Here is a 16,334-nt window from a genome sequence, read left to right as displayed (position 1 = left end):
TCCCCCCCCCCCCCGATAAATGGAAATCACCATCGTAATATTCTGAAATGTGTATCTTTACCTGGGCATGGGTTCATGCCGTCTTGCTAGATGAAGTATTTCTGCTGTAGGTGTGAATTCTGCCTCCCCTGTGGGGAACACCAGCTTTCCAGTGTCCCACAGGGGTTGTCTTACAGTACCGATCCTGAGTACATGGATTTCCAGCCTTGGGAATGAGACAGGATGCTAGCTAGGAGCGAGGAAATGTCTGTCTTTGGCAATGCCATGGCTATATTAATTGCCATTAAATAGTTTTGATAGCTAAACCACTGTTTTGTAAAGTGTGATCTTTTTGACAAAACTAATAGCTTTTTCTGTACATATATTATTTAATACACATAAGCACAATATAGCATGAGATAAGGCAGCTTTAGTGCAAGGCTCCTAACTGTAACACAGGCTCATCTGGACTGTACTTATTCTCCTCCTAGTGGAGATATTATATTAATAATTTTGCCACTGACGTCAAGGGGAACAGGATGTCACCCTAGATAATGACCTTAATGAAGTCAGTCTTTCTTAATGAAGATTAATTGTTGGGTCCCCATACTTTGTACATCCATGTTCAGATGTCTTCCTCTGAATGCTTCGATGTCATGCAGGAAGTCTTGTGCTTCTTCATATCTAGTATTTAGATGCCATTTCATTAATCTGAAAGACTTGTCTTCTTTTGTGGTACTAGCAGTCCCTTGGGAGTAGCTGTGTGACGCCTGCTGTGTTTGGAGATGCCAGAGCATCCTAGGTCGCAGTAGTTTGTAATGCCAGCTGGAAACCAGTGCGCTGCCTGTCACGAGCTGCGCTGGCTATGGAGTAGCATCTGGAAATAGGGTGGCAGAGAGTGTCAGGCTGTAGCACACTCATACCATCCAGTTGTTTCCTAACTCTTCATTAATCTGCAGGTGGTTATCTAGAATGGCATTAGTAAAGGACTGGCCATGCGGTCCTTAACTGCATGTAATGCTAAAACGGATATTTAATGCAGTTTATTTCCCCTTCTCCTTAATTCTCATCCTGTCCAGGAACAGTATTCTGTACATTGATTTTATATGATAGAGTATATAGCTTTACGGGAGTGACTGGCTTTCACTTCAGATCTGGTTTTGGTTCATACTAGCAGCAACACCAGGGAAGTGAGGAAGAGAGGGATTACCTGTACCAATAGTCAAATTGTGAGAGTTTATGCCTGAGGAGTCTGGAAATAATTTTAGAGAGAGATGAAACAAATGACCAAGGTAAGTGAAAGGTTTATAAAGTTACAATGATAATGCGGCTTCATGAAGCTTAAAGAAGGAATTAAGCAAACAAAATTAAGACATTGTAATTCTATATTTGCCATGTTATTTGCAATATAATCTTTTCGTGTGCAAAAATACTGAATTCTTTTATAGTGGACACCCATCTAAATACAAGCATATAGCTAAGTGGTGCTGGGGTAGGAGAAAAACAAGTAGACGTAATTGGTTTTGATCTTAGTGGTTTCAAATGGATTTGAGCAAAAGATTAATGAAAAGTAGACAGCTAATCTGATAATGGCATTTACCTAAATGAGTACAGACTAAAGTAATTAACAATAACACAGTAAGATAAAAATTGCTTTCTCCATCTTGCATTAAAATTTGTGTTATCTAAAACTGCCATGTGTGGGGGTTCTTATTTCCCACCCTCTGCACAATCCACATTACTCATTAAGGCTTAAAACTCTGCAGAGATCAACAGAGGTCAATCATTGCCCGTAGAGATGCATCTACATTCAGGATTCCTTGCAGTAGTTGTCAACTGGTTCCTGTATTGTACAAAGGACAGAAGAACGAGACTTCACTAAAAGACATCTGAAAGACTGTGTGTTGGAGGCTCAGGAGAAAGTGGTCAGGTACACAAGAATAGCCTACACGTGCTTAAGAGTAATTTAATTGCATAGTGTTACTTAAGTCAGGATGTACCACTTAATGTTGATTTGGGAGTCACTGAACATCCAACCCATTAAAAAAAAAATGCTTGAATATTAGTAAAACTGCAGCCTGCATCTTATTAACAATGTGCTTATGACTGTGGACAAGAAATACAGGAAAAGTGGACAGATTCTTCAAAGGCACAAGATGCAGTTAATCAGTCATCTCCTTTGCCGAGTCATCTGCTCTGGTTATTTCAGTTAGTTACCCGGTAAGTGACCCGCTCGGCTGAGTGGAGGAAAGATGTTAGTGGGAGGGCCGGAGAGAAAATGCAGCTGAAGCTGGAGACTTATGAGGGAAAAGAAGTGACTGGTTGGTAGAAGAAACTAGAGAAGGCTTTTAGTCTGGTTTAAGGTTTCATAAAAGTCAGTTATGAAAGCACCCTTGCAGTTAGCAGTTTGTGCCCTATCAGGCTGATCACTTTACCCCAGAGCAGTATTTCTGTTTGCACTCTTCCCTGTTTGTTTTTGTGTTGGGTTTTTTTTTTTCCTTCTTGGTGATGAAGGAGCCATTTGCAGGTCATATTCTGACCTACAGTCCTACAATCTAAATAATAGAGCAGAAGCTGTGTATACATGTCTGAAGACATATGCAGGGCATGAACTTCAAAACCCAAGTCACTCTGACTTGGTGCTTAAAGATCTTCTGCTCCTCTTGAGCTCCTGCAAGGAGCTATGTCAGGCTGATGTTGAAGTCAAAGTAGGCTGATGAAATGTTCCTCCTCATATGGAGAGAGAAAGAGAAAATATTCTCAGTTTCTGTCCTGCCCTTTCCCTCCTTTGGTTGCCCCACATAGTAGAGAGTAGCTTTAGATAGATGTGACTGATGTGATTGCACCAGCACCCATTCTCCAAGGGAGCTTGACTTTTCTGGACCTCTCCCAAGCCTGGTTGATTTTGCAGTAATTTACAGGCTGTATGTGAAATGGTACAGTGCTTTAGAAGGAGGATGAGGCTTTTAATTTACCTTGTGTCACGCAAAGCATAGGAGTCTTTGAATAGATTAAATTATCAAATACTGTGTTTTGGCTCATAGAAGACAGTGATATTTATTTGCCAAATAAAACAGACTTTTTCAAGGAAACACTTCTTGAACCTCTCACTTTAGCAGATTAGGAGATTCCACTGGCCCTAACACATGATTTTCCAAAAATTTTTTAGTTAATTAGTCATGAGTTCCATTAGCATAGTAAAAACCTATGTTAACGTAACTTAGCAGAGATTTTATCAAACCCATCGAGTGTAAAAGAGGCATGTCTTTTTTAGTGTACAGCAACTGGACAGTGATTCCACATTCTTTATCGCTGCTCAGCCACCTGTTGTGGCATTGGACGGTTGCAGAGCTTGCATCCCACCGTTTTTAGCCAGACAGGGCCAACCCAGTGAGCGCCAGGGACATACTGGGAGCTTGCAGACTGCCAGAATAAAAAACCTGGTTGGAATGAACTGCCCTCATAATCTTGTTGGGTGCTTTCTTCTTTCCCTTGGTTTTAAACCCTTGACCTCCTGTAAAAAAATGAGGTGGGGTGCTCCCATATTAAGGTGAAATTAGCCTGGTTAGGATTCCTGAGCCAGTGCTGAGTTGGCTGCTCTGCTCATATAAAGCAGCACAGCTCTGCAAAGAGGCTTACTGGGGTCCTGGTAAAGCCAGGCTTCTGGTAATGCAGAATATTAATGCAGGGCTGTACCAGAGCTAGCAAGCCCTGTCTCTCCGAGTTCAGCTGGTTTGGCAGGGCTAATGTTTGAGCTGGGCGTTGCAGTGGTACAGCTCACTGCTTGCGGTTACAGAGGTAACTCAAAGATAAGGCTGAGGATGTGGAGTTACCCCCAGAGTTAGATTTGCCCTTGGTAATTTTTATCTGAAAAAGAGCAATAATTCCTGTGTCCACGCAAAATTCAGTTAAGGAATATTTATTTAATTTGTGGTAATTCATGAAAGCCCCACATACCCCTGGGGTTTTGTGCTCTACAGAAAACAGGACATGTCCTAAACATCATAAATACTCTCTTACCTCAACGTTTTCTAATGGGTATCCTTTCTGCTTCCCATTCCTGTTTCAAAATTAAATATCTCAGTTTGAAATTTTTTATGGTAGACATATCAGTGATACTTTTGTTCATGAAAATGCTCATCTCGGAGAAATAGATAAAATACCCCCAAACTCTACCATAAAGACCTATATTTCTCTCGGTACCATTTTGACCGTAGAACATTTTGTACGTTATATATTCATGAGGATTGAATTGCATACTTCTGTACTTGTAAAGTTTCTTTTGCATTATCAGGGTTGGAAAGGAATTAGTTTCTTAGTATACATTGTCTGGTTGTGGATTCTGTTCTCAATAATTTTTATCTATAAATGACAACAGCTTTTTAAAAAATGTAAATGTTTACTTGCAGTTTTGCAAATAAGGTTTATGTGACTCTTGCTGCTTTGGTTTTGCTTGAGTTAAGCTAATCAGCTCGGCCTGTGTCACCATGCAAACCTTTAGTTTCAGACTACTAAACCTAGCTAATCGACAGTGAGGCACTAGAAGAGCAAGAAGAGACGAAGTGGCAAAAAATGAAGGAACAAATTCCAGTAGTCAAATACTGGGCTAGCGCAGAAGTTTGCATATGTGGCCCACGTATATATAAATGTCATAAAGATATTGAGCATGGTACATGCATTGAGTGTACAGATGTACAGTTGTTCCCATTGAGGTAACAGCTTTATCTATTATGGTTGCCTCATGACTTACAAAAAATACTATGAAAAAAGCTTCCTTGATGAACTCAAACATACTTCATGCATCATAAGAAATGGTTTAATGTGTAATTCCTTTGATCTATATTGCTAGATGGTGCTGCATATTTGTGAATGATTTTTGTCTCATACGTATATGTGAATACACCCATGCAGTCATAGGTATGCATATATAGGTACGTGTATGTGTTTGTATACACATATATAGGCACAATATATGGAAACGTGCACAAAGATGTTCACATACAACAGGATGCATAGCTGCTAATTAAAGTCAAATTTTACTGATTTTTGTAATAAGGAGCTTCAGGCAATGTCTTTTAAAGTCAATGGGCATCCTTTGGCTGCAGATGTGTGTGCAGAACAGATGAATTTTATAAGTGAACAGTGAAAAAATGAGCATGCAGTGAAGGTACAGATGTCAAAATTTAAACTGAAAATGAGCACTTGAAATGAGAGTGAAGTTTATTAATTGTAAGTCTGCCATGTTGTGATGAAGGGCAAGTTGGTGGATTTGTCTTTACACCTCAGCTGATGTACATCAGAGTTTTTCCATTATCTACAGCTGCATCAGGTTATACCTACTGACAAGTTTGATGTTTATTTTTTAATGTGGTTAGAATGAAAAACAAATTCTTCTTTCTTTCCCTGTAGTGCTAAAATGTGCTCTTTGATGATGTTTTGATGAATTCTGAAATTTTTGCTTGTAGTTAATTGTCAGCCTTTAAGCTTGTCCGTGTGCTTGCACTTCTCTTTGATGATTACTTCTTTCACCCAAGCTAAATACTAGCTAGGAGAATAGCTTTTTGTATATGTTATCACAGGTGGGAGGCAGAACAGCTAAAGCTTTTGATTTGCTTTCCAGGTATAATTGGTACCTTACAGAGATGTAGCATATCTCATGTTGTTTTCCTGTATAAATTTTAACACGTACATTGTTGTTACGGCTTTTCAAAAATGTGAAACAGCTTGTCCTTTAGTCAATCTTGGTCTGAACACAATATTGTCGTAAGGAGGGGATGGGATGCGTCAGAAAAGAGAGTGGGCTCTGCCTGTGTACTCTCTGAATAGTCCGGTGGAGTGGGATTAGCAAGTTGAGGGAGATAAGATACGTGTTGTCCACAGACCTGTGGAGGTCTGCATGTCTGACTGACTGTGCGGGGAAAGGAATGAAGTGGTGACCGAGTACTGTTAAAAGAAAGCAAACTGGGAAAAACAGACAAGGGCTTTTTTTTCCTGCTTTGTGCTTTTGGTTACTGGAATCCTAATGTTTTTGCAACAATACTTGGTTAAATGGTTTCAGACAGAATTGACTTTTTGTTTTGCATATCTGTACTCCTTTTAAGGAATGCTGTTCTTAGGAAAACAAAGATATTTGAAAGGCTAGAGATGTCCAAGAAAATGGCCTTTTAGAAAAGAGGACCTGTGTTGTTTTTCCTAGCAGTAAAAGAGATGGTTCTGTTTATTAAACTCTGCATACCATATGATGCTTCATATTTTTCCATTTGATTTCCTGTAGGGTGATTTCACTTGGAACAGCATGTCAGGGCGCAGTGTTCGGCTGAAGTCAGTTCCCGTTCAAAGCCTCTCGGAGCTGGAGCGTGCTCGGCTGCAGGAAGTGGCTTTTTATCAGTTGCAGCAGGACTGTGACCTGGGCTGTCAGATTACTATCCCCAAAGGTAAGGGCCTGATAAACCGTCTCTGTTTAGATTGCGAAGCCACTGACTTCATACCACAGCAATAAAAGGGAGAAAACACTAGATTGTTTATTCCACAGACATTGTCTTCTATTTCATTTTTGCTTAAACATAGTAACTACATAAAAAAGACTAGTAATGTTTGACTACTATGTCCAACTCAGGCCACCTGGGGTGGGATCATCTGATCAAGGACAGATGTCAACAGGGTAGATTAAACTAAATCAGACCTATTCATGCTAGGATCTCTTGATAGTCAGTTGAGACAAAAAGGCTTTTCTTATACTTCCTGACATCCAAAGGTATACATCTATGTAGGTCAGATAGATCATACCATAGAAGTGGCTTTTTCACTCTCTATTGTGTTGGCTCTGGAGGAAGTCAAGCATCGCTAGTCAGACAGATAGTGAAGACATCTGCGTCAAATAAGGTGAATCCTAAAGATTTAGGATTTTTCCTAAAGACAGTGGTGATTATTTCCTAGAAAACAAGTTAATTTTCAGCATAAAACATTGAACTCCTAAGGAACAGGAGATTAATTGAAAAGGAGAAGCTCAGCTATCACAATTCTGATGCAGGATACGTGCACGTAGTAGACCTGCACTTAGGGTACTGTGGAAGAGATCTAAGCCTCGCTAAAACTAATGCTAAAGTTTCCATTGTTTCCTGTAGGCTGGAGATCAAGCCTAGCAAAGACAGCTGTTGCGCTATGATACAATCATCTGCAAATCTGGCTTTCCTGTTGCTTCTTTCCAGTTGTTGTATACTTATTTAAGGAATAACAAGGGGCCACTGAATTCTCACCTTTGGCTATGAGCAGAGGTACTGTGTGGCAGCGCATACACAGTGATGCCACAGGACCAGTTTTTTGAATGAATCAAAGTTAAGCAGAAAAAAGTTGTCTAATCAATGAAAATAATGGTGTGGAGAAGAACAAATGTGAAAGACATCAGCTTAGGTATTCATCAACTTCTTAGGATCTGCAGAAAACTGCCAAAAACAACAAAGTCCAACTTACCAATTACAGCAGGGCATCAGATTGTAGTGAGATGGATACAATCAACTTCTTCAAGCCCCACCACAGATTCCCTGGTCCCTCAGAAAATGCTCCATCAATATGAAAACAATTTTACAGGACATTCATATGAGGAACTGAATCAGTAAGGGCACTGCGATATTTTCTGGCAGTCTGAACTGCCACTGGCAGTTCCAGTGGGAGATGAATATACATGTATGGAGGTAATAACATCCAAGACAATAGAGTATACATATTCATATTCAGAAACTTTGAGCTTTGGAGAGTGAATACTATTTTTGTGTTCTCCTTGCTGTTTCCTGCTGGGACTGCTGTGAAAGGCCAACCATCTGGGAAAGCCAGGGTCTCTTCCCAGTCAACCCACCCTTCCTCTGCAAGATGCTTTGGAGTCACAGGAGACTTGGCACAGTGCTGCCAGGGCTTGTAGGCTAGGAACTGTTGAATCTCTCAGGTTTGGATCACACACAAGAACAGTTTTTATTTTCACAGCACATATATGGGTAAATATATAGTGTGTAATTAATTTTAGATATATTGAGTCTGAAAAGTATAATTTCATGCATAAAAACTAAATAAGCATACTACAGACTCTGGTGAAGCATCTTAAAATAAAAGTTACTTCACAAACTCAGGAGCCTGGGTTCCAGTTTCGTCTCTATGGCTGGCTCTATCATTTCATGTATCTTTTGCTTCAGTTTAGATGAGAAATAAATTAGCTATTCAGTTCTGCTATTCAGATTAGATTTACCAGTGAAGTTATTCATAAGAGGCATATTCTTTCACATCTGCATACTTGCTCTGTGAATGACTAGATCATGGATTTTTCTGTGTTCTAAGGTATGCAGGGTGAATGAATAGGTGGTGCAACTGAGTTTTAAAACGTTTTAGTACCATCTGTTGAAGCAAGTGAAGGTAGTAGCTAGAATTAAGGTGCATCTAGTATTTAACCGTCCATCCTGTTTCTAAATCTGGCGCCAATTTTGGCATACTGCAATTTGTGTAAATAATAATTCTGTCACTCCGTCATGCTACATCTGTGCTGGCACTTCGGTAGGAGAATAAGAATCTACTATATTCTTAAATTACTACAGGTTAGGCCCTTTGCAGAGACTCTTCTGAAGTCCACCTCGTGTTCCCATCACTCTTGAATGGCTTGGAATGAAAACTTAATGGTAAGAGGGTGCAGGTAGCCATCGAGTTGATTTGCTAACATCACAGGACTGTGAAAATGGAGAATTTCAAGTTTTAGCAGTGTGAAACAGGCTCTGGCGCTCTGGGCATGCAGGAATACAAATAACATAAAACTCCGTCACAACCGTTTGTGCCTCAAGTTAAAAACAGACTGAAGGCTGTTAAACTTTTCTCTTAAAAAAAAAAAAAGTGATGTGTGGAGCTGGGGGAACTCTCTAGGTCTGGAGACATCCAGGCATAGAAGGATGTGCTCTACAGCTTCTACTTCCGAGAATGCTGCATGAAAATACTCTGGAGCAGAGGTTAGTGGGATAATCTATGTATTAGAAAATACAGAAAGTGGTTTTAAAAGTTGGGATTCTTTGTGGTTCTTTGAGTGTTCTTCAAAACTTGCGAATGACTGACGTTAGAACGTGCTTGTGCCTGCTGGGCACAAGTAAAAGGAAAAATTAATTGTTCTTGGGTAACAAGCATTTGTGCCAAACATGCTTGCCTGGAAGATAAATCAGAGTACAGAAGCATCTGCCGTATCTTTACAATCACAGTCATGCCACTATTGGTTGCTTCTTCATAATGTTTCTGTCTTCCCATGCTCAGAAGCCCCCTTTGTCACATCAAGCGCAGTTAGTTAGCACTTTTAGGGCACATCTGGCTATTCCCACACTTGCAGAGGAATGCGTAGAATGTAATACCTCATATATAATCCCTCTCCTCTGCTGTACTGCAGCTATTACTGTTAATGAAGCGCGTTACTGACATCTCTCAATCCTGTGGTCACAGAGAGGGGACCACCTCCCACAGGAATTTATTTAACCAGCATGTCACTTAAAATATGCTACAATTGCACTGCAGTAAGCAATTAAATGAATTCAAATTGATCAAGAGTTACTATTCTTATACGTATGACAGAGATGCTTCAGGTTTGTTTCTTGTTCTCTTGTTTTTCTGCCTTATATCTGTCTTTCAGATTCTGTAATCAACATTTTTTTCAGCTCCCATGTCGCTCCCTCATCTGCCACCAGTAACTATAGCAAGAATTGTTTATACTGTCTCTAGGTTAATGTGTTAAGTTGCAAGAGGCTATCATTTCCGAGCAGAGCATTACACAGTTTCTCTAGCAATGCAATTACTCTGTGAAAGACTTTTAATTGGTTGCCTGATGTTCTGAATCACAGTACGGTCACGCACAACAGTACGATTCTGGTGAAACTTCTTTACAGCTGCACTATGTTTAGAACTGTTTTTTCTCAATTTTAAGGAAGTCAGTCTTCTCTTTCTAATGGGAGAAAAAAAAAACTGTGATGAAATTCACTTTAGGTGTGCATACATCTTGGTGACTTTCCAATTGTGTATGTCTTTGTATGCAAGTAGTGAGAAAAAATGAACCTTTTACACCATGTCTTCACAAAAAAATTGGTAACTCAAGTCAGGTGGCTTTTTCAAAGTAAAACTGAGATCAAAGCAGGAGAGGAGCTCCTTTTCTTCCCGTCTCTTCATAGGCTCCAGGTAGCTCTTGAGCAGAAGAGATATTGAATGAGGCTTGTTTGGAGCAGTTTCCCAAATACCTCATGGCTATAACTCTCCTCTCTTTCACAGTCCTGTCCCACTTCACTGAGCCTGTGTTTGGGAGCACTGGTAGGCACTGCAGGGCTTTATCAGTTAGAGCAAATGAGGAATTAGGGCTCCAGCCCTAATTCTACTTCTCAAGCATCTGGCTGGGTTTTAAGCCAGCATCTGGTTTTAATGTGAACCTATCAGTAGGGACTTGAATAGGATTTGGGAGTCGGGGGTCGCAGTCGCAGTTTTCACCTCTCTTTATTCAAGAAGAGACTGTGACTGCTCATGTTCTCACCAGCCCCCAACAGGGTGCGCTGCTATCTTCCCAGCTTTGGAATGGGGCTGGAGGAGTTGTGGAGGGAAAGGATAAATGAGGAAAAAAAGAAACACTCAGTACTAATTATGAATATTGCTTAGATAGGTGTGCATTTACCAGTAGGGCATGCAAACATAATTGGCTGAGCTGCTTTTTGTGCTTGCTCGTTAAGAAGATAAGTAAGGGGGAGATACATGGATAATTAGGAAGTAATGAAGCTTGTATAAATACGAGTGCAGAAAAAGGAAAAGAGAAGATGAGAGGATCACTAGAAAATAAATGCTACCTGCAAACTGTTGAATCTGCATGGCCCATATTCTGAGGCATCTATAGGCACTGACTTCTTGTGTTGTGAAAATTGGGGAAGTATCTATTGAGAAGTGGGAAAAATATGTAGGTACTACCAGTGTTCAGAGAAGTAGACATGCTGTAGCTGAATTGTTATAGAAAGCTTGACCATCCCATGAAAGTCCTCAAAAGTATTATTTGAATTTGGCTTAGAGGTGATTTAGCATGTGATTAAGCTCATCAGACTGTAAGCTCACCAAAGACTTGTAAACAGTGGCTCATGCTAAATGGCGGTGCATCTCAGTGACAGTAAGGGCCAAACTGGATACTTGGCAGATACTTAGAAGTTTGTAATTCTGTCTGTTTGCATCTTTTTTCTTCGACCGAGCAAATTGTACAGATTGAACTATTGGGCCTGGATTTCTCATATACTAATTTCTCATTTCTTTGAAAACTCATGTGTTGGAAGGGAAGGATGGTGCAGGGATGTGGATGCAGGAAGAATAGGTAAGATCTGTGCATCTTTCAGGCCCCGTTCCCTACAGTGCTGTGTGTCCTGGGGCTGCCATGTGCCACAGAGCCAGCCCTTCCTCACCTCTGTGAAAGAAGTCTCTCTGCTGTCATTAAAATGGTGTGATAACCACTGTCTGCTGAGTCCAGCTATCTTTGTTATTCCTATAGGCTGGGTGAAGTCCTGACTTTTCATCTGAGTTTTGACCTCTCCTGATGTTGATGTTCATGATAGCTACTGTACTCCTGAGGAACTTTTGTTCATCTCAGCAGTGCAGAAGCATAGGAGCAATATATGTTTTCTCATGCATTTGCTTACCTGTACAATGACAAGCAGAAATTTGGCCAGTATCTCTAGTAACTCAGATAGAAATGGCATCTTTGCTTCTGATCTTCTTGGCAGCAAGTTTTTGACCTCTGATCTACCTCTTTGTATAGAAATGGCCACATTCAAATCCCCATATATCAACGATGTTTTGTGTTTTATGGATTTTCTTACTTGTCATCGCTTTATCCCTTGTGACAGCACAAGTGGGACGTGTTTTCTTCATAGCATCAACAAAGAACAATGGAAAACAGTTGATGTTTTCACATGAGTTCTGGAACTCTTACAGTTCCAGAAGTTGCTCAGTTATATTTCTCACTGGTAATACTGTCCTATGCTGTAGCCACACAGGCAACGTTGCTGCACAGTAAGCATCTTGGTATAATTAGGTAAATTGCATTATTACTGCAAGAACAATCCAGCTGCCTGCATTGTTCTGGGATGCAAAAGCAGCATGTAGTGTATGTGTCTGTGCAGCAAAACAGAAAACTCATGTGCTGTTACCACACCAAGTGTAATCTCGAAAGCTCTGGGGAAGGGTTGTGGCTAGCAGAGGACTTAAAGAGTTATGAGCACGTAGAAGTCTTGTGGCCTAGGAACTTCCCCCCAGGGAGTTTCCATCCTCCTTTGTCTTGCTTCTTCCATAGCCAAATACAAATGGGCTTCTTGATAAAGGGGAAGAACTGATGCCTGAAGTTGGGTCTGGGAAAATAATTTAGTAAGTGCTGTTGACTACTCAGAAGCGTATATGATATTCTTCCATTGAATTTCTTTGAACAGTTGTAGACAAACCTGGGGGGATTTCTGGACGAGTGCCAGAAAACAGCTGTATTGCTACTCATATCTGTTTAATACTGCTTTTACTTTTATAAAGCAGAGGTGTCACCAATAGTGCTTGCTACCACAGCACTGCCCAAGATCGCTTTTAGAAGAAAATGTTCCACTTATTCTTGCCCAACCCTGGCTGCTAGGGCTGGGACAGGGTGTCGGTAGGAACCCCTTGAGAAGAGGGGGTGAAGACATTGGTCCAGTGGGAAAGAAAGGGATCTTAATAATGATGGGGAAGAAGTAGATAAGAAGATTTTCTTCTTTCACACAACATTGCTGTAACCTGTTCAGAGGCTTTATATTTGCATTATAAAAGCATGATACATATTGCCACTTGTGATTATTTATTTTGCTCTTTGTGGGAATGATCATGTGTGATTGATTCATATTGCCTCCCACTTTGGGAGCACAAGCTGCCTGCCTCACAGTCTCAGCTTCTGTGGGAAGAAGAAAACAGTAGGCAGGTAATCATACCAGGTTTTCTTACACAGTGATTTTGCAGTGGTTCAAGCATAGCAACTGAGAGCACACAGACCAAACTGCTCCCTTTTTCTCTCCCCACCTTGTTACTTGTCAGACGACAGTGGTGCTTCTGAGCGTCACCAGGCTAAATTAGCGAGGTGTTGTAAAGGCATGTGCATTGCCATTGCCCACACAGTACAACTCGGACTCAAAACTGACTGCAGCTGCATGTTTGAAATTACCTGCTGCAAAGAAGTACTTTTCATGGCCTGATAATAAAATATAAAACGAGAGGCACGTTTATTTTTCTGCTGAAAGGTGGTCATTGCAGTAGTTACAACTAGGACAACTACCTGTGTTTTTATTGCACTCATACATTATAGCTCCAGCTATGAATCAAGGCTCTGTTTTGATGTAGACAACTGTGCAGTGGTTTTGGCCACCAGTACTTAGTCTCGGCACAAGTCGGGATCAAGGGAACAGTGAGCGAGACCCAGGATGCGCATGGATGGGTTAACCACTGAGAGGCTTTTCAATACAGAGGAAGTGGTGACCAGCAGGATGAGGCCTGGCTGATACCATCATTGCCCCTCAGGTCCAGAAAGGTTCAACAAATCAAAAGACCTTCTGCTTTTAGGAGAGAGCTGCCCCCTGCCCCACTGATTTGTGGATTGAAATGTCCCCTGAATCCCATAATAAGAATATGGGCTCAAAGAGTGGATCATTTTATAGCTGTGTTTAATCTTAGTTTAGCAGATCTATCAGCTTAAGGTAGCATCAGCAGATCTATCAGCTTAAGCTTGCGTAATGTTCATATCCTAATGTTCATCCTTAAGTGGATGACACATTCAAAGTGATTCTTGAACATGGGGAAGGTGAAGATACTGAAAGGACTCGGGAGGACCAGGAATCAGAAAGTGTTCTTGTGATGAAGAAGGTTGTAGGACTAGTCAATTTTGAGACATTGAGGTAGAAGAAAACTACTTAGAAAAAGGTGTTCTCTTGTATTCTCCAAAAAAGGGGAAAGAAATGAAAATTTATGTTGAATTCTCCTATTAAAGTTCAGAAATATTAATTTAGCATGGATGGAGTAGAATATGAGTCAGCGAGGGGAATATATTATCTAGGTTTTGCACAGACCTTCACAGAATCTCATTGTTTTCCTTATTAAACATTTTTGGTTCTAACCTCCTAAATTATTTCAGGTCAGAATTTCAGCTGTGAGAAAGCTGACACGGGAGCTTTTGTTTGTGTGTGCACTAGGTCAGATTTCAGAGGCCTGGGCTCATGCAGTTTAGAAGTCCTACTAGGCAAGAACCCTAGAAGTATCTTTTTATTTTTCATACGTCATTCTTTTCTTATAATTAATAATAATGAATCCCAGTATTAACCCATGTTTCAGTAGAGTATTACAGGGATGCTATCAAGCTTCACTTTTTGTAGGAAGACAGCACAAGAGTTCAGTCCCATATCTTCAAATTGACGTAGTGAAATATCTTTGTTCCAATCTTGTCTTCAAAATACAAGATTGATGTATATAAGATTGAATATTGAGGTTATGTGTTGACCCAAGACTGTTAACAGATCAGATGCGACAGATTGCAGTACGTGCAGTAGGTTGGGCTAAGGCCAGAACATCCATCTCTGATGAATTATCTTGCTTTTGTTGGCTTGGGTCACAACCTTAACGTTATGTTGATGTAGTGTTTCGGTTTTAACATGCGCCACATACCAAAGTATATTTACGCTTTGGTACAAGTGTTGCATACGTTTAGTTTCTACCTTTGAGTTTATTTTAATGTTTCTCAAATATGTTGGAGTGAAAACCCAAAGGTGAGCCACAGAATTTGTCTTCACTTTCCAGAACTGACAATAAACATGTTCACCAGCTATTTTAGCAAGTGTACCAAATGTCGTAAAAGATATTAACTGCTTTTACTAAGACGACTGTTTACTGTGTTGATGCCACCTATGACAAGAATGTATATCCACACAATTTCTTATCGTTAACAGCAACTAGGCCATACACAGTAGTTTCAGTAATTACAGCAAGTGTTCCACTTTCTGAGGGAACTGATTTTTTTAGACTTACTGGGACGCCTGGGGAGAGAGAAGGTAATCCTTAATTTTACTGCCAAATCTAGTTCTCAGTTCGTTCGGTTAGTTGTAATGAATATGATCTAAGGTTGGGTTTAGAAACCTAAATGCAGTCCCAGTCATTTAAGGGAAGATATTGCTAATGCTGCTTGAACTTGTGCTGTTGTACGTTTCTGCATGCAAGTTTTGTAGCCAGTTCCACCGGGAGTGTGATGCCGTGCATCTGCTCACATGAAGTGAGCATTAGTCTCCTGTACGACTTGCTTTAGTAAGGTGAATTTGAAGGAGCAGGGCTGGATAAGTGTGTGATTACAGACTGAGCGCTGAGACAGCCCCATCTCTGAAATGGAAGAAAATGTACATAGTTGGGCTTTCTGAATTTTTATTGTTCATTGGTGCACTTTGCCCCCAATATGTTCCAGTTAAGCTCTGAATAAAAATGGGAATTCAGAGTTAGGCGTTCTCTGCTGCCTGTTTATTTTGGCAGGGAGTAGTTTTTTGGATCTGTTTTTTGCTTGCATTACTCGTCATTGTATTTCATTATCCATTTTCCTTAACACTGAGAGTGACTATGATTTTTATCTGGACTTGCATTTTTGTGAGGGCTCCAAACTCCTCATTGTTTTTTCATCACTGACCATGTTACATGCTTTATAGGCTGTTGTAGCAGTGGAAAGCATCTAAGTAAACTGTTGCCTATACTTTGTGGAGCTAGGGGATTACCGACTGGATGCTTTTGAGTTGGCATCAGTGTGTCTCTTAACTGAAGAGGCTTATTACCACCCCTCTTAATGCCAACCTCTGCCAATTCTTCTCATATAAATACTGTCTCTAACATGATCCTGTGAGTCCATGGATTTTCTTTCAATATAGCAGTGTTCATGAAGATTATATTAAAGACAAGCAAGACTGTGAGCTAAATTCTGCTCCTTTACACTACATTAGTAAATCTTGGATATACTGTATCAGGCTTGCTGTATCAGACTTGGTCAGAGATGAAAACTGTGTATCTTGCTGATTTTTTTAGATGGAAGCTCCCCCCCGCCCCCCAATTCAAATTTTCCGTGGAAACCTGTATTTTTCTGAGGATTTTTTTTCCTCCTGGGAAAATAAAAACAATATCTCTCAGCCTGGAAAAAAGAAAATAAAATTGACTTAATGTTTTAAGCCAGGAGAAGACCCAGCTGCTGCAGGGTAGAGGTTGTAAGAGCACGCAGCCTTGCACTCTGCTACACAGGAGTTTGTCAAAGTGAAGGTGACAGGAGCTTTTCCAGGCAGGGAGATAAGCAAGCC

The 16,334-nt window shown here is 40.4% G+C and overlaps 1 protein-coding gene across 1 annotated transcript in view; it reads left to right on the top strand.

The window, feature by feature from the left end:
• Positions 1 to 6,253: 6,253 nt before the first annotated feature.
• Positions 6,254 to 16,334, top strand: part of ARHGAP6 (Rho GTPase activating protein 6) — a 63,649-nt gene continuing 53,568 nt past the window's right edge. The window contains exon 1 of the mRNA XM_009287840.2: positions 6,254 to 6,413. Coding sequence (XP_009286115.1) covers positions 6,275 to 6,413 — 139 coding nt within the window. The 5' untranslated portion in view covers positions 6,254 to 6,274. The remainder of the gene's footprint in view (positions 6,414 to 16,334) is intronic.

This window comes from Aptenodytes forsteri, unplaced genomic scaffold, assembly GCF_000699145.1.
Source record: "Aptenodytes forsteri isolate BGI_AS27 unplaced genomic scaffold, ASM69914v1 Scaffold200, whole genome shotgun sequence".
NCBI classification, from domain to species: domain Eukaryota; kingdom Metazoa; phylum Chordata; class Aves; order Sphenisciformes; family Spheniscidae; genus Aptenodytes; species Aptenodytes forsteri.
This window is presented reverse-complemented; position numbering and strand designations above follow the sequence as displayed.